At 38.8% G+C, this 18,835-nt stretch overlaps 1 protein-coding gene across 11 annotated transcripts in view; it reads right to left on the bottom strand.

Moving 5' to 3' along the window:
• Positions 1–933: 933 nt before the first annotated feature.
• Positions 934–18,835, bottom strand: part of shroom2a (shroom family member 2a) — a 39,535-nt gene continuing 21,633 nt past the window's right edge. For 3 of the 11 annotated variants that reach the window (XM_057338511.1, XM_057338519.1, XM_057338518.1), the window contains 10 exons: positions 16,846–16,947; positions 16,127–16,144; positions 15,675–15,794; positions 13,034–15,542; positions 12,605–12,687; positions 8,403–8,972; positions 6,218–6,799; positions 4,973–5,150; positions 2,370–2,642; positions 934–2,167 (listed from right to left, as the gene is read on the bottom strand). In XM_057338511.1, coding sequence (XP_057194494.1) covers positions 1,895–2,167; positions 2,370–2,642; positions 4,973–5,150; positions 6,218–6,799; positions 8,403–8,972; positions 12,605–12,687; positions 13,034–15,542; positions 15,675–15,794; positions 16,127–16,144; positions 16,846–16,947 — 4,708 coding nt within the window. In that variant the 3' untranslated portion in view covers positions 934–1,894. The remainder of the gene's footprint in view (positions 2,168–2,369; positions 2,643–4,972; positions 5,151–6,217; positions 6,800–8,402; positions 8,973–12,604; positions 12,688–13,033; positions 15,543–15,674; positions 15,795–16,126; positions 16,145–16,845; positions 16,948–18,835) is intronic. The other 8 variants (XM_057338513.1, XM_057338521.1, XM_057338520.1 and 5 more) reach the window with 5 other exon arrangements.

Raw genomic sequence — 18,835 nt, forward strand, 5'->3', positions numbered from 1 at the left:
TCCAAACAACTAACATAGTAGGAAAAATTGCTTTATAAATTTCTTTGTTCGGTTGAACACAAAAGTAGATATTTTGAAGAATGTAGGAAAGCAAACATTTCTGGGGCACATTTGACTACCATTTTCATTTTTTCTACTATGGTAGTCAATGGTGGCCAAGAGCAAGAATTGCTTGGTTACAAGCATTCATCCAAATATTTTTCTGTGTTCATCAGAACAAAGACATTTTTACAGATTTGGAACAACTCGAGGATGAATAAATGGAGACAAAATTAAATTTTTGAGTGAACTGTTCCTTTAAAGACATTTTTGTCTTTCAGTAATATTTATCTCTGTACTATTGCATAACTAGATAGTTCAAACTCAAGAAGTACTGACGAGTCTGCATTTTAGCAGAAATATACACATGTGAATTGCTGTTATCTATGTAAGTGTCCTTACATTGTTGCAACTGCTATTAGGTGTATCTTATAGATAAGTCTTTTACGGTTTTAAGGTAACATATTAATTTAAATCTAAAAGTGATTAAAGCTACTCAGATATAAGAATCAAGAAATAAAGCAATAAAGTGCGCCACTGCACATAATTGCGTAATCCCATTGTAAGAATGATCCACCCTGGTGGCTGCCATGTTGCCATCAAAGGCAAAAATGATATAAATACTTGGTAATTCCCATTATGAGCTAAATAGTCACAAATAAATGAATTATTAATTAATAGGAATAATGCAATACCCACCACCTGGTCGCATTGAAAATCAATAATCAAATGAGCTCAATTAACTTTTAACTTATATTACATAAATGGCTAAGTCTTAATTCACCATATAAGGAAATTAAGAATTAAAATAATGTATTGACATCTATGACTCCATAAAATATAAATTCGTAAAAATCACACAAAGTTATGAAAGACATGGACACAACATTTGAAGCAAAAGGCAGTTGGTATTTTATAGACAAGCACTGAATCCTTAATGAGATTATTATATAGTATAACAACATTATATAGTTTAGGCAAGTCTCTCAGAATCTTAAAACACAAGAATACTTACAAGCAATCCTAATTCTGACGTTATAATGCATTTAGAGCGATACATATCTATACAAAGCGTGAAGACTTAGTCGTAGTTTGTCTGACTAACGTAGTGAAGCCGTACAATACTAGCCTATTCTAGTTATATACAAAAATTCAAAAAGCTAAAATAAATTACTAAAAATAACACGACCAGGACAGCGATGCAAGCCGTAGGAAATAATGAACCATCAGAAAGTCCTTTTTGGAAGTCGATTAAAACCTCCTGGCATCACAGCATACATGTGGGTGAAGAATTAATGCAACTGGAACGGAAATGCTTTTGTAGAGTGTGTGCCTGATCACAAAAAAGTTTGTGTTGGAGGTTCAGGGACAGACATGTTTAAGTTGGTGTCCTTCATTGCCCTCTAGTGGTTAAAAAAGCAACAGCACAGTGATTGACCATGGCCCATACAGAGGTGATAACCTAAGCAAGTTTGAGTTTAAATAGCACATTAAGTGCACTGTGCAAACATAATTCTGAAGTATATTTTAATCAGTTCAGAAAAGCATAATTATTATTCACCATATGATTCTATGGGTCGTGTAACATCGAGAGAAGCATCAGATGATACAGATTTAAAAAGGGATAACAACCACAGTGTGGTCTGTAAAATCATAACCTGAAAGTGCCCAGCACTGTCAGGGTCTTAAAAACTTCATGAGTCTTGCCAAAATAGTATCAGTTCTGGTGGCAGAAGGGAGCAGCTAATATCTGACCACAATGTTCTGAAATTCCATTTGCAGTAAGTACCGCTCTGGAACCCTGTTATTTAGGGCGTTGCCAGGCGAGTTGCTTTGGACCACTGAATGAAAATCCTCAGTTCATGATCCTCTGGTCTATCGGGAGACTGTCCATAAGACACTTGAGCTGCTCTTCGCCCAGTTTGATCTTGTCCTCGAGCTTTCGCTGCTCAATGATGAGGGCTGATTTCATCTTCACAAAGTGCTCGTAGTCAGCCATCCTCTCCTCCGACAGGTAGCTGGCCAGGATCTCATAGACCACACGCTCTCTCCTGTCGAGGTTCTCCTTTAGTTCCTTGGCATCTTCGTGTTGACGGATCAACAGTTTGCGCTTTTCTGTCAGCGTCCGCTGCCGAAGATGATGATGATAACAAATAAAGATCATTTTTAAAATATGTTTTAAACCTCATATACAATTTCAAATACAAGTGAACCATAAGTGTGATTTATGTAACAATTTCTCAAACATACAAAAGCTTGCTACTCATTAAAACTAATATTGCGGTAACAAAGGTACTAAAAAGTACCACTGTACCAAACAATCTCCTCACCCTCTCCTCCAGCGAAGCATCTTCCTCCAGGCTGTTGAGCGCATTTTCCACTCTGGCCAGACGTCCAGACAGGGACAGCAGAAGGTTGACCACTTTATCAAGGTCGCCGACAAACATTCTGAACTTGTCAAGCTCATTTGGCTTGCAGACGCCCTGTACGACGCCCTCCACTTCCTCCCCAAGAGCATTGTTGTCCTGAACGTCCTCCTGTAGACTCTCTTGGGCTTCCCTTAGCACCTGCAACTTCTTGCTCAGGCTGTCAATCAACTCGTGCTGGAAAAAAGAACCAGTATCACATAGGGGTGTGATGAGACACTTATCCCACGAGACGAGACACGAGACTGAGTTCACGAGAACGAGAAGAGATTTTTAGACTTTTTAAAGCAATCCTCAATGATGAAATATAAGGGAAAAATAGTCTCTTATTCACCTTAAAAACACAAAATGCAAAAAATGTAGGCATTATAAAATCAACTTGTATTTTATGTAACAAATTTAACTTGTATTTTAATGAACTATATTATGCAGTAATACTATGCAAACACTGCAAAATGTTTTGTCACAAACTCAACTGACAGGCAGTAATTGCTCAAAAATTATGCTTTGTTTTCTTAACAGGTGTCACTTTTAGTAAAGAGCTTTGGTTGTTTTCTCTATATGCTTTTACATAGTGCTGGTGTTAGCAAAGGTGGCGATCATATCACACTGTCAATCCTCCTTCCTCCACTGACTGAACCCTCATAGCCTTCAGTGAAACAGTTAAAACTACATAAACACAATGTTTTATGCTAACATTGCACAAATATAAGAGACAGATGATCCGTTTTTGAAGAGGTTTGCCTGTGAATGTATTTAAAATAATGTAATGTGAACTTGCAATTGCTATACTCTACTTGTGGTACAGTCCGCTGCTGTTCAGCAGCGCGCTGCGCGCTCCCAAAGAGCTGCTGGCAGCGCAAGCCGCTGTAAAAACTAGTGCTTAATGCGCGAGAAGCTGCGGACGCGAAAGACGTGTGCGAAAGTTGAAACTGTCCAACTAGCGTGTGTTAACATAGAGAAACGGTGAGAAAGTAGCGCTGCGGGATGGAAAATCACGTTGTCTTTATGAACGGCCGGGCCGGTAGCTCACAGCACGCACATACTTTGTGCAGTTATTACCGTGTAGTGTAAAGTAATGAAAACAGGTTGCACCACAACAAAATGTGCACTCACACAAATGCTCCCAAATATATTTTGAGGTCGCACAGGTTAAATATATGGAGCAAATGCAAATAAAATGGTCGCAATTTCGAGTCAAGCACTCCATCATGCCAATCCAGTACCTCAGAGATTACGTATTTTTGTAGGCTAACCCAGGAGTTAGCGCCGTGCTGGTCCCCTTGCATCCTTATGCATTTTTCCCACAGACTTTTGGAAGATCACAAAAAATAAGCTCTGTGATTAACAAAGGTTTATTATGTTTACACCTTTTGTCTATCAAGATAATCGTTACAAATTAACACAACATTTGTTACTTTTGAAGCTGAAATACAATCGGCAAAAGTAAAAAGCTAACACGATGCTATAAACAGACTACACTTAAGGTCGCTCGATATCAACGTCATCACCACCAAGCCTCTGACAACTCTTTCAAACTTTGTAAAAAATGTGTTCCCTGGTAATTACTTTGTGAATGAAATATGCATCTACGTTTTAAGAGATTTGTGCCAATGTTGCATTATTTGAGAGCTTTATATGCGCGAGAACGGCTAACGTCCCCACCACAGGAAGTAGTTGCATTTAACAACTTGTTAGCAATCACCGTTTTTAAGACACAATAAGGTAAAATCACAAGTGGTTTATAATTGGTGTGTTTTATGCCATAGAATAATACGTGAAAATATTTAGAGATTTTTTCAAATATTTGGATGTATTTATTTATATTTACCAATAATTGATATTATATATGAACATCTATTAATTTGTATTTTACTTAAATGTATGCATGAATGTTTATGTGTTTATAAATACAAAATTATGCACAGAACACAGACATATACAGTATTATATAAACACAAACATATATTCTGGATGTGATAAATCATTTGATTTATTTATTAATTAATGTGGTATTTATTTATTTATGTTTTACTTATTTTTTATATAATGTTTATGCATCTAACAAGAATTGTTCAAACACTATAGGTTAAGGCTGACATTGTTAAGTGTGTACTAAAACAACATGGTAACAACATGAGACTACCATATTTAAATACCATGGTGCACATGGATAAAAATATGGTAAAACCATGGTGAATGGATTTACTTTCTGACTAACTTTATCAAATGGGTAACAATCTACAATAAGGTTGTCAATACAACTATTCATGTTAGTTCATTGTGCATTAACTAATGTCAACAGTTACACAATTTTTTATGTATTACTACAGTAAATGCTGAAATGAACATGAACTGTAACTAATAAATGCTGTAGATGCATTATTCATTGTTAGTTCATGTTAGCTAATGCATTAACTAATTGCAAACAAATACAACCTTATTTAAGTGTTACCACATAATGAACTAGTAGGAAGCTTTTTATTTCGTGTTGGCACAGGCAGTACCTTCTTGCCAGAGAGATTTTCATTGTCCTCCTCAAGTTCATCTTCTGAGACGTGTTCCACGCTCTGTTCCTGCATGTCCTTCATCTTTATCAGCAGCTCTGCTTTGGGCACAGATGTACTGTAGTAGGTGGAATTAGTCACTAAAGCAGTGGCTGCCACCAGGGTCTCGTCCTCCTTCCTGAGAACCCACACATGATAGATATGAGAAATCACAGTGCAACAAGTCAAACAGCGTAGAGCTGTTCTGTACAAACTGTTCATGGTTCAATGTCACGATTTAAACTACATCTATCTACAACAATAAAAATTGCTTTCATGTACAATTGTACATGTTAAAGATTTTTAAAGTGATAGTTCAGCCAAAAAAATTCTGTCATTATTTACTCATCCTCACGTTGTTCTGAACCTGTATAAATTTTGAAGGACCCAAAAATATTTGGAAGAATGTTTGTATCCAAACAGTTCTGGGGCACTATTGACTACCATAGTAGGTAAAGAAAACTACTATGTAGTCAACGGGGCCCCAGAACTGTCTGGTTTCCAGGGGCGGACTGGCCATCTGGCGTACCGGGCGTTTTCCCGGTGGGCCGCTAACTTATGGGGCCGTAACGGAGGCGTTGGCCGCTAACGTATGGGGCCGTAACGGAGGTATTGGCCGCTTAGACGGACGTATTATAAATGCGAATGCACGCAACGCGAATGCAAAAGACACGTATGCATGCACCCCCCCTCGCCCCCGTCGACAGATTCGGTGGAGGGCCGATGCGGGCCTAAAAATGCCAGGGCCGATTTTTCTTTCCAGTCCAGCCCTGCTGGTTTCTCACATACTTCATAATATCTACTTTTGTTTTGAACAGAACAAAGAAAGTCTTACAGGTCTAAAACAACCTAAGGGTGAGTAAATGATGACAAAATTTTCATTTTTGGGTGAGCTATCCCTTTACCTGTCATTCTTAGCTTTTTATGACAACCATGTGGGCGGGGTTTAATAATACCCCCTGAATTCTTCATTGAAAAATATTAGACGTCCTGTTATATGTTTTCTACATAAGAGATTAAAGGATTTAATTTACAAAAGTTTCTCAACAGATATTTATTATAAAAAATGTGTGCGTTAATCTAAGATAGCATGAAGGGGGAGTAAAATATGAACGAATTTTCATTTTTTGGGTCACCTACTAAGCATGTGCCTTAATGAGGTAAGAAATGAGGAGAATAAAGTACGTGTTGAAAGCAAGTACTGACTTCTCCACAGAGTTGCGATGGGATAGCTGTTTAGGTGCTGCTTTCCGGCGCTGTTGTGCCTCCTCGAGCAGCTGCTCTTCCTGAGGGAAAATCCCCTCCATCAGATCCATAGTGGTCTTCATCTTACTCTGGTCTAAAATGTCCACCAGGGTCTTATCTTTGCCCATTATATCTCTGGCCAGTTCCTCCCTCTTGCCATCATCATCCTCAGAGTGAGAAGTATGTGAAGATACTCCATTGCTGTTGTGATCCACCGATGGGTCGATCTGCTGACCATGTATTGCGTGAGGAACGGGGTTCACGTTGGTTTGCAGACCCTGGTCTTTTAGAGGACCCATGGCTACGTCTCTCGATTCAGGCCCCTGGTCCTTTTGCCTTGTGTAAGTACAAAAAAGGGAATACGACTGATCTGGGTTTCCTAAACTCTGAAGATGAGTTACTCCAGGTGTTTGGGAGGTGAGAGGGTTCTCGCTATGCAGGTCGAGGTACTGTCGACTCTCTTTTTCGGTGTTGCTCTCTGAGTGGACGATCTTAATGGGCACTTTTTTCACTGATGTGGTCTCATCTTTAACTCTATCCATCCTGGTAAACAATCAACAGAAATATAAATATTGTTTTATTCTCGTAAGCACAAAAATTGCAACCTGTTCACTGTCACTATTCTAACATGATAACTTTGCAAAATAAATGTCTATTGTGTGTGTGGCATGTATATTTATATGCATATGTAAATACACAAACATATATATGTTTAAGAAATATATACAGATTTTTATACAAAAATAAATGTGTTCGTTAGCTGTATTTTTTTGTTATTATGGCTTAAATCAAAACAAACCAACTGCAGTTTGATTGATATTAATTGGAATGCACAATAAAAAAACATGATTTTTGAAAAATGTTAAAAATGGAGTTATCTCATTTTGGAACCAAACTCTTCATATATATATATATATAAAACTATATATTGTATTTTAATATAAATTACATTAAAATATTTGTATATGTTAATATTTGTTATGTATTTATATTGTGGAATAGATTAATTATGATTAATCTTTTACTAGTTAATAGTATTAATAATAATATTAAATTATTAATAGTAATTTATTATTTGCTATTAATCATTTTACTATTAAATTATTATCTAATCATGACAAACTTATATATCAATGATAATTTCTAAGACTAAAATACATATTAGATCATTTTTACAATACAAAGTACAAATAAAAGTATACATTTTTGGTATATATATATTTTTTTTTTACATTATTAACAATAAAAATTATATAGCACCAATAATTAATTCTTTTATAAAATTAGTATGTGTAAAAAATTAATAGATGCTACTAAATGTTACTATTCCGTCAGTGAACAAATTTGACAAATGAATTCTAGACTCATCATGACTAACTATATATCATTGGAAAGGGCTAAGAATACATTTTTTACAGTTTTTACAATATAAATGATATACGAACTGATGAATTTATGACAGAAGTGTGCATGATTTTTTTTAAATCAGTCACGTGGGTTTCCACAAAAAACAGCTAGCAATGGGTTACTAACTAGGCAAAAGAGTAAACAAAACAAGGTGCAGAAAAACAAATTCTCGAGTCTAATGTGTGTGAAGATGCTCTAGTTTTGTTCTCCACAAATATGAGCTGCCAGGCTGGACAGGAAAACCAGAAAAATGTCTTTGTGAATTCCTGTGACTAAATCTATACACATCCATACATAGGATTATGTATCATGTGACAACGTCACTAAAGCATTTTTCTCCTGACCAGAACCCTCATTATCTCCAAACTCTGGACTTCTGCCTATAAAGAAGCTTCTGAGGGATGTATACCGTGAGGCTACCAAAAACCTCAAAAACAGCTCAAATAAAGCCACAGAAAAGTTCATTTGCAATATTCTTGTCTGAAGAACTACATTCTTCAGTAAGGAAACATATGAATAAGCCCCTTGTATGTGCATGAATACAATAAGAGACTGCCACAGCAGCACTGTCTGTCATTAAATTACTGGGCAGTAGGGAGAGTTTCCAGTGATGGTTTTAAGATTGCAGCTGTTAGGAAGCCAGCTGTGGTCTGCCAGTGGAACTCTCCCTAAATTCCAGAGCAGACCTGGGAAAAAATCCTGAACTGAGAAACTAAACCTTAAATACAGACAGTCTTACCTTCCAGGAGCTTCATCCTGTATGGAGACAGAAACAGGGGGCTTGTCGGTCAGCCTCTGGGGAGCGAACTGGGGCGAGGGTGAACGCTGCCCCTCCATGGTGGGCTGGGTCGGGCCAGTGCTTTGTTGGGTAGGCGGGGCAACGGGAGGGGGAGGAGGTGGAAAGGGAGGAGGCACAAGCTCTTGTTGTAGCTCCTCCTCCCTGACTGGCCCTTTGCTGTGCTCCAAGCTCTTTCGGGGAACTTGGGAAGGGGTGGAGCATTGACTGTTGACAGGAGAGAGTGATGCCAAGACTCCTCCTTGTGATCCAGGCTGGACCTCCTGAAATTTGCCAAGGGGAGGAGGTGTGCCCTCAGGGCATGTGTACTTCTCCAGATGGGGCAAGAGAACAGAGCTCTTGTTTATGGAGAGGGCTGATGGTTCACTGCGAGGGCTGACGTCAGAAAACGGTGGGGCAGGTTTATGGTGACCGGGTGGAGGATCTGAAGACTTTATCTCCAGGTCTTTAGTCAAAGCAGGAGGTTCTGGTTTCGCCTTGCATACGAGTTCACTGTGTTCTTTTGCGTTTAATCTTAAAAAAAAAAGAGAAAAGAGAGAAATTAAGTACTCAATCCAACATCGCATCCTACTGAAGATGCTTCTATCAAAGGGCCAGACTTTGAATGTATTTGTCCTTTTTGGTGCACAAAGCCTCACTGTGTTGAGTGTAAATCGATAGGCAGGCAGACATTTCTCCCACATTTCACTATTTCTCCGTGGTAACTCCCAGGCTGGATGTCATACCCGGCATATTTCTGTTCCCACAAGCCTGTCATGCTCGTAGAGAATGAATGATCTTTCCCCTGCAGCAACTGGCAAAGAGAACCACTTTTCCACTCTTAATCTGGATTGTTTTGGTTTATGCTTTTACTCTTCTCCCTGTCTCAGATTAATAATAAATCATAAATATGGATTATTACTCTTCGTATTCATGCTGTTCAACACCTGTATATGACTATTTTCTTCTGTGGAACACGAAAGATATTTTGAGAAATGTCTTGGTGGTTTTGAGTCCATACAATGGAAGCCAATGGGGTCCAATGGTGGTTACCAACATTCTTCAAAATATCTTCTTTTGTGTTCTGCAGAATAAAGAATGTCCTACAGGTTAGAAAAGACAAGATAACAAGTAAATGATGAAAAAGCACTTTTGTGCAAACGATGATTAGTCGTTGAGTAAAGATTTATAGTCTATGTGCACAAACGTATGACACCGAGTTCACCTACAAACTGCACAGAAATACACACTCACACCCACAACATCCACTTACTACTTTGTCAGTTACCTTTCAGGGGTATAAAACCAACAGCTGTGTTCCACAGAAAAGAACGGAAAGAAATATTGACAAAAATAAAACAGTAGAAAAAGATATACAGTGTAGTGCAATTGACCAATATGGCTGATGCAGAACATAAATACTTGTTACCGAACACTTGTAGCCAATATATAACAAATCATTTATTAATAGAAAATAAGATGCCCATGAAACTTAGTAAATATAAAGATGATTTTAAATTGTTTTATTGACTTTTCCATTTACCGTAACTGACAATACTGATGATCTCAAAATCATTAGTTTACCGCTGATAAATTCTTTATTACCACGGACTGTATAGTATCAAATACACGCAAGTAATTCCAACATGAACTGGCACGCAGACCGTCCCAGTCACACCATGCAAACACTTTATCCACGACACCAAGGAACACCCAACGTTCAACCTGAACCTTTAATCAAACACATCAGTCTAACATGTCAGGAGTCACCCAGCTCACTTTCCTTGTTTGATTGAATTCATATGACAAAACGTGTTTAACCAGAAAGGTCTAGTAGAGAGTGTGTATAAGCAACTGTACGAGTTTATTAAAACAAAAAACATGCTGTGGAGGCTGCCAAGTGGTTAATTGTTTTTACAAAACCACAGCATGTTAATAGAGGACAGCAATGTAATTTCTTATTGATAAGTACTGAAATAACCAGTTTGTCTACCAAGTAATATAATTCAGTAACAACTGTTTAAAGTTGCCAAGCAACAGAACTTTGTGCAATTAATTTGTGCATTTATTCATTTATTTAAAGGTGTAACTATACATTTTAAAATGTGCATCAGCAAATTGAAAATGAGAATTATCTACAAACTTACAGTTTCAGGATGATTCGAACTTCAGTGGAAGACAAAGTTTAAGCCCAATAAAAGTCTGCAATTCAGGTACACATGCTGCAGCCTGTATAGAACTTAACTGTGTAAAAAGTTATTCTAAAATATTATCCTCGACTCCTTTGAGAAGCTAAACTCACATCTGATAATTGGAGGAGGTCCCGGCTTCAGCGACAGGTGCTTCCTGCCCTGAACATACAGTATATATTCTCACCTGGGTGGGGCTAGAATGCTTGTAGCTCAACTAACATGTTTACATCTAGATTTACAGTTCTCACAGATTATATATTTGAAATATGTTAGTCAGTGCAGGGGTAAAAAATCCTTTAGTTTAGTCTTTTATAGTTGAGTCATGTGTTGTTAAAGAAAGGCGGAAGACTTCTAAAAAAAAAAATCAATAGTGCAGTGCGGGTGTACTATATAATTTATAGTTGGAACAGACAGTCTCGGCAGTAATCGTGCTCTGCACAACACCTTCATTACAAGCATGAATAGAAACAAAATATTTCATAGGGGGCAATTTACAAGGCTTTGGATGATTGATGTTTGGCATCAACCGGCTTGTTTAAGTTTGCCACGCCTTACGTCTACACGATGATCATGTGGAGCCAGTGGATATAATGTCTGGAAATTGTAGTTATAGGAAAGTTATACAATGCCTGTTTCTGAATTACATTACGAAATACAATTACCATTGTGAAATACATTTGTACAGTTTACATTTTTTGTAGGTGTTTTTTATTTTGTTTTGGAAATAGTAGTTTTGTATTAGGTAATTCTAGGAAAATGAAAACAAATCATGGTACTTTGTGATCTTGCTACAATTACATATAAAATACAAGAATTGTCAAGGCAATAAGATACATGAGGAGGTCAACTATCAAACAAAACTGCAAAGTTGTTGTTTATTACTTGGCGGGGGAAAAAATCGAATGATTAAAAATGAACCTTTAATGTCCATCCAACATGCATCTAAATCTAATCTAAAACAAATATTCACTTTGACCAGATTTACATATACGTTAGCCACACCTAAAACCTGCTTTTAAACAGAACATCCAAACAAACATCTTTAAACTATATTAAAAATATGAAGAAATATCTATACACATTCATGCATTCATGTTTTCTGCATCATAAAAATGCAGAAACTTTAAAGTGTAAATAAAAACTACAAAAAAAAAAAAAACTGGTAACTGGATGCTTTTCATATGCTTTTTCAGTTTTCAACAGCTTTATGTAAAAACTGATGCTAATACTTCTCTGTGCCAACTTAATACATTATTCAATCTGGAAAAAAGCCTCTTTTCTCCATCCAGATGGTTTTGAAATTCTGAATGTTCAGCATAATGATAATCGTTTTTCTGGACTAGCATGAATTAAAAGCTCTGTTCGATAAGAATGTACATAATAGTGAATCATACAAGTCATTGATCTTCCAAGCTAAATTATACTGTCTACTAGAAATTACATTGAAATTGCACATTGCCAAATATATACTTTATGTAAAAGGCAATAAATAATAAATAAGAACAATTCAAAGTTCTCTTTGGCTTTATGAATGGGATGATTGAACCTATGTGGTACTGGCAAACCCACACCTCAAAACACAAAACCCAGTCAGTGAGAATAGCTAGACTGTCACAGCTGGACTAAATCCAAAGTCAGTGACGACCATAAAGAGTCTACTGTTTGTCTTTGACCATCTGAGAACAGACAGACTGACCCAAGCGTGGATTTCTGTTTGCAATGAGGCCAAGATCAGAGCCATTAACACTAGCATAGTTTCACCGAGACACTGACACAATGAGAGCTGTTAGCATTAGTATCATTTCAATTATAAAGAAAAACTTGTCTGGTTCGATCTGACACATGACCAGGAGACTCCTGAACTTTATAGATAAAAATACACATGTACTTTTAAAGGACTAATGATACTAAATGGAATTATTATCTCATTCACTGTAATGCAAAAAATGCAAAAAATAATGGCACATCACCCACCTTATTCCATTCATATCTTGGTTGGAGAGATTTCTTTCTGGTTTGGAATCCACATCTGATTTCCTTTCTTGAAGTGGAAGCTTCTGAAAGGAATATAATGAAAAGAACTTAACCCCCTGTGTTTAGCAATATATCTCAAGTTTATATATCTAAACTATTTTCTATTTCAAGACTACTGTTTGTGATTTAAGTTAATACGATTGTACAAGTATCTTTCTTGTGGCTTTCCTGATCTGTGGGTGTGTCTTTTGTGCACAGTTTAATGTTTGACCAAGTTCTTGCCTTTATATTGATTTCCCCCATTCAGACTATAAGTCAAAGACATTTTGCATTTTTATTAGGAGAGAGCCTCAACATAGTTACATTTTAAGAACAATAATGTCCTGTAAACATTTTCGATTTAAGCCTAGAATACTGTGAAATACCAACCTGTCCATAGAAATCAGCAGAAGGGGAGGATCTAGATCTTTCGTGCATACAGGTGGGCTTTCTTTGCTCCTCAATTCCTGTGTCAAGGATGTTATCTGCAGAGTGGTATCTTCCAGACTGCCTTGGTTCTGTCGTCTTCTTCTGGCCGTTCCATTTGGCCTCATACTCCGCAAAGGTGCCAAGTCTCTGCTGCTTCAGCATGGCTAGTTGGTTTACTGTGCGAGAACCATCCTGACCTTCAATTAGGTTATGTGCAATGGGGGTTGAGCTTTCAGTGTTACTCCGCCCACCCATGTCACTCTTCGCAGGATGTGGCATGCCTCCAGGTTTGGAAACTCTGGTGTCCTCACACGTCTGCAGGTTGTGCTTTGGCATGGGTTTAGGAAAGGCCGGTTTTGCAGTTGGCTCAAAGAATTTGCGGCGATTCTCTAAGTGTGCGGCATTGTCGGATGCAGGTGAGTGCTCCTCCGCTCCCACTTCGTGAATTTTATCTGGCTCAGAAACAGACCGAACTTTCTGCTCTGCAGAGAAGCGCTTTCGTCCACCGATGCGAAACACCTGACTACTCCCTGAGGTGGGTTTACCGGATGGAACCTCCGAAACAGGTGGTACGTCTTCCCGGGAGGCAACGTCGACGCTCGGATGCTCGAACAGGACCGGCTCCAAGTCTTTTCTCCTGAATGACGTAGCCTGAAGGACTCTGGCCTGGGCTTCTTTAAGATGGTCTTTATAAGAGCTAGAAAAAGTGCCAGATGAGGAAGGAGAAGATTTCCCAGAGGACTTCCAGCAAGCAGTCTCTTCTGCAGCTTCATCTGGACTGCCTAAAGTGGCAGCGCTTTGGCTCTTCTGAAGTTGAGCCCTCCTCATCTGGATTTCATTGCGGAGCGTGGTAGCAAAGCGGTCACTTCGTCGTGCCTGTTTGCTTTCGTCAAAGGCTTCCTGTTGTGCACTTACACTGTTCATCTCCTTTTGATAGTCATCCACGTCATTGTGCTCTTGGGCGAGAGAATACAACATAGGCGTTTTCTGGGGACATATCTTTGAATCGCCTTTAGTTGGCAAGGGCTGTTGTGAGTAATCTTTGGGAAGGCCAACACTTCTTCTCTGCTCAGGTTGCTTACTAGGGGGATGACTACCAAAATGTGTATCTGAGCAAGACACATGGTGTTGCTTTTGGTTAACCCTCACCTCAGAAGGTTTGGTGGTTGTTGAATCAGACATATTCAAGGGATTAGTGGATGCCGAGATTAGGTGGTTGTCAGTTTTTTTGGAGAAGGCATTATAATCTGGATCATGATGCTGTGGCTGAGGTGGGTAATACCTGTCCTTTATTCCTCCTTGAGAACCTACGGATATTCTGTCCCTTCCACCGTGTGACAGTTCTGAGACCAATGAAGCTTTAGAGTCATCAATTCTCACTAAAGAAGCCTGGGACATTCCCTGAGGGGTTTGGTGGGATGTGACTCCATAATAACGGCTCTGAGTACTTCCTTCAGGATCCATCGCAAGACCGGACAGTGAAGCAGCTGGCCTTCTAACCTGATTCTGGCTGTTAAGCTGTGTGTGGTTGTTTGTGGGCAGTTCCTGCATACTGCTATAGTAGCCGCTGAATGGAGGCTTCGGTGCAGGCACCGTCCTAGTTTGAGCATGAAAGGTGACTTCGTCACTGTACTGCCGTGGATGGTATGGAATATTGGCGTGGGTTGGATGTCTCTCTCTGACGTCTGTGGTCGACAAGGAGTATGGCTTGTCTGAGGCCATGCGGTGGACATATTGATGATGGGTATCGGAAGAAATGCTAGAATTTGAGGAATTGTTTTTGAATGGCAGATTATAATCACGTCGCCCCTCCAGACAAGTCTCAAGAGATCTTTCGTGGGTCTCTGATGTCTTCTGCAATCCTTTCACAAGAGGCTTTAACTCAGAGGTGCCTGTGATCAAACTTCTCTCATGAACCTTGGTAGCTGCAAAACTATCACTGCGGGTAGGTGGAGTGGGAGGCGGTGTTGACGATACCACGTTTTTCTTTATATCTGGAACATTCCAGACAGGCCCAATGACAATCCTTCCAGAGCTTGAATTTCGAGTTCCCGGTTGTTCTTCGATTCTTGGGATCTCGTGGTTAGCTGGACCCGAGGGAAGCTGCACGTATCCAAGCTTCTCATCATGGCTTAAGCTTTGACTGTGCCTGCCATTGCTGTGGCGGCCACTTGAGTCCCACTGATTAATTTTGTACAGCATGTTCTCAGTGGATGCTGCGTTGCTTTTGGAAAGTGTGTAATCCGGGGTCCCTGAGCTTGTAGAAAATGAACTGTAAGCAGAGTCTCTTTTACCACCGCCTAAATGTTCAATGCTGTTATTATTGGACTTGCTCGGGGAAAGGCGGCCAGGTGGATAGGGATGAGAGCTTTGCTCTAGGCTGTCCATACTGCCCAAGGAACTGAACTGATCGGAGACTCTCCGTAGATTTGTTTGCTCCCAGCCGGTAGAGAGATCAGAAGAGAATGAACTAGGAAAAACAAACTAAGTTATAAGAAAAGTTTCAATGTACATTTAGAAAACATCAATGGCCTTCACACCTACATCTTTGCAGAAGAAAAGAAACAGAGATAAACATTTATTTTCCTGTGCCTCCATTTACCTTGCATCATATCTTGTTTGCCAGACTGGCGAGGGTGTGGACTGTGTTTTGACTTCTGAATGATTTTCGTTACACTTGGTGGCATGCCAGGAGTGAGGTCTGCTCATGGGTTCATTTCTCCTTTGGGCAACATATGGGAAAGAGACAAGGACAGAAAAAGAAGAAAACAGGTTAACTTCTGAACAGCTGCACAACTGATAGCATACACAGATCACCAAGCACCACTTACAACTATTTAAAATGACAATGAGATATGGTAGATGATTATGTAAACACTGCAATGATGATGACAAAAGAAAAAAGCCAGTGACATGTTCTAGTCATTCACCTTAAGCACAACAATACTTGACCACAAATAAAAGAAAATGCTTGCAAACAAACGGCTGCAAGAACTAAATTAAATGGTGGCAAACCACAGATTCACTCAGTCAATACTCATGACACTGACATACCCTTTAAAGTGGTTCTTTCTGTGATGCATGAAGAAGTAAAACAGACAACAATAGATCATGGTTTTTGAATATCCAAGCAACTTCACAAAGGCTGAACAGTCAGCAGGTCAAACACAATGTCCTTAAAACATTATTAGGGGAGGGAATCAGCAGGAACCAGGCGATATGATTGATTGCTAGATCACGATACAATAATATTGTGATTCTTTCGGTTTAGAATATAAAGTAGCTTTCGAAAATGAAATATTGTGATCTTTAATTGATTTTTTACATGGACTTAAATGGTGCTTTGTGCAACTGCATTCCTAGCTTGTGCCAAGTTCTGTTGCTTTCAATCAAGTGTGCTTCGTGAAAAAATTCAAATACAAAAAAGCACTTTTCCCCAAAACATTCATGTGTAAAACACTAAATATTGGTGTGAGAAAAAAATCACAATACATGATTTTTTTCACCCACCCCTATACATTATAAACAGTATATATACGTCCGCATGCAAACAACCAAAATTTTGAACAGATGTATATGAAAAATTCTACAATATTTTTATTCACTGGACAAACTAGTGTGGAATGCAGAGCACATGGAAAACCAATGAATGAAAATGTGAACTTTTGATGGATGATATCACAAGACCATGGAGGAATATGATTGTAGATCTGACTAGACTGGATGGAAGAGGAAAGGAGGTGGGTTGGCTGGCGGTTACATTGATACCATACCTCATGGAACTTCGTAAAATCTTCGTGAGAAAGCTCCGGGCCATATGCACGTCGCTCTCTGATGGCATTTTCTGTGCTACAAAATCCACCATTTTCATATTCCTGAATGAGGATTAAAAAGGAAGGGACACATAGTCTGAGTCTCTAAGTTCATTGTGTTGGACAGGGACTCTAGTGCTGTAATTCAAACGAAGACATGAAAGCCACCTCGATGATGGGAAAATACAGACACAAGCATGGGCCATGACATTCTCTGTAACTAGCCAAGCATTATGCATAAAAACAAAAATACAGCCTTAAGTACAAAAACATAACCGATTGAAAAAACACAACCACAAAATGTCACACTGAAGCCTTTACCAAAACAAGAAAAAAACACAAATGACACACAATGTAATGCTTTTCAGATCAACAAGTCTCTTCAAAAACACACCAGTCCCAGAACGGGGTGAGGGTTTAATACAGGGGTTTGCTGGTAAGCATGGCCCAATCAGCCTTAAACTATTCCGTCTGATACCACAAAACATTTTTCTACACTGCCAATATTTATTTTAGTATAGTAGGTCCCATTTTGATGTCTCCTAACCTTTCAAACTGACCTATTTTTTGCTTTTGACATCATAGCTCAGAACAGATGTTAATCCATAGCTTAGAAATGAACACAATCTTGAGGTAGTATCGGCAAATGAAAATGAGCACCAATGAACAAAAATGGGAAATTTCAAATGGTATACTTCCAGACAGCCAAGGAATGATAGTGAAGAATGTTGATGGCTCTCGGGGTGACCTCTTAGGTAAAAACAAATCATTTTTCAGAAATCATTCATGGACATACTGTCACCAGCCTTATAGCAACCTCGTTTCTATGGATATCCTTGAGGCCCATAGATCTGCTTCTTATACAAATCGTAAATACTGGACTTAGGGAGACATCTTGTGGTTAAATCTAAGCACAACTTTTCTCTTCCAAATCTATTGAAACAAAATGATACGACAACAAATAATAATTTGTACTATTGATATTCACAAGCAACATACCACTCTCTTGGCGTCATTTTTTTTTATCAACGAGACATTCCTTAGTATGTTGCCAGCCCCCAAACTAAACACCCCACCCACACTTGACCCGTGACCTGTAGCTTTTTTAGTCAAAACATTCTTGCTGTTTCTAAAATGTAGTTGTTCAACTCAGTGACAGGATTGTAAAAACAAAACTCTGTCTCCCAACACTCCAAAGCCCAAGCTGGTGAGGCTACCCCAGAACCTCAGGGAGTTAAAAAAACATTCAGTCAAACACATGCAGTGTTGCTTCATGAAACCATGAGGTCAAGTGCCAGTCACCCACTAGCCAGTAAACAGTAAAGAAATACAGTTTTCGAAATAGAAAATAAAATAAAAAATTACTGTCCTTCCTTAAATATGCTTGACTCCAAATTATTTCCTAAAATACCCTACAATTTCTGATATTCAACAAGAAATCTATACAGTTTAAAAAATAAAGGAACAGTTTAAATGGCAAATTTTGGATACTGTGGCCCAAAAGACACCATTCTACAACCTCTCAATGCTGCTCTCTTTTCCTGTGTAAAAGCTTTAAGTGTGTATGTGCTCACCACACATGGCGCTGGCTATTCACATGGTAATGGACGTCTCTTTATTAGACGTATTGTCAGGGCTACAGCTGGTCTAGCACAGATATGCCAGTGGTCTGAATCAGTGGCGCCCAGGCAGAATGGAGGCCAAGGAGGGGGGTTAGGAGGGGAAAGTCCCCCACTGATGTTTTCAGAATGAGGAGGGTTCAAAAACAAACAAATCGGCACTGAAAGAACAGCAGCCAATCCAATGCCTCAATGCAAATCGCCCAGCCTGGGTAAAGAGTTAAAATACAAATCTTATTCACAGAGGAACCAACATGGAAAAAATATTCAGAAGTCATGTAGTATGGTGAGAGTTTTGGGGTGGGAAAGCAATACTGATTTGTGTTTGTCTT

This window comes from Triplophysa rosa, linkage group LG7, assembly GCF_024868665.1.
Source record: "Triplophysa rosa linkage group LG7, Trosa_1v2, whole genome shotgun sequence".
NCBI lineage: Eukaryota > Metazoa > Chordata > Actinopteri > Cypriniformes > Nemacheilidae > Triplophysa > Triplophysa rosa.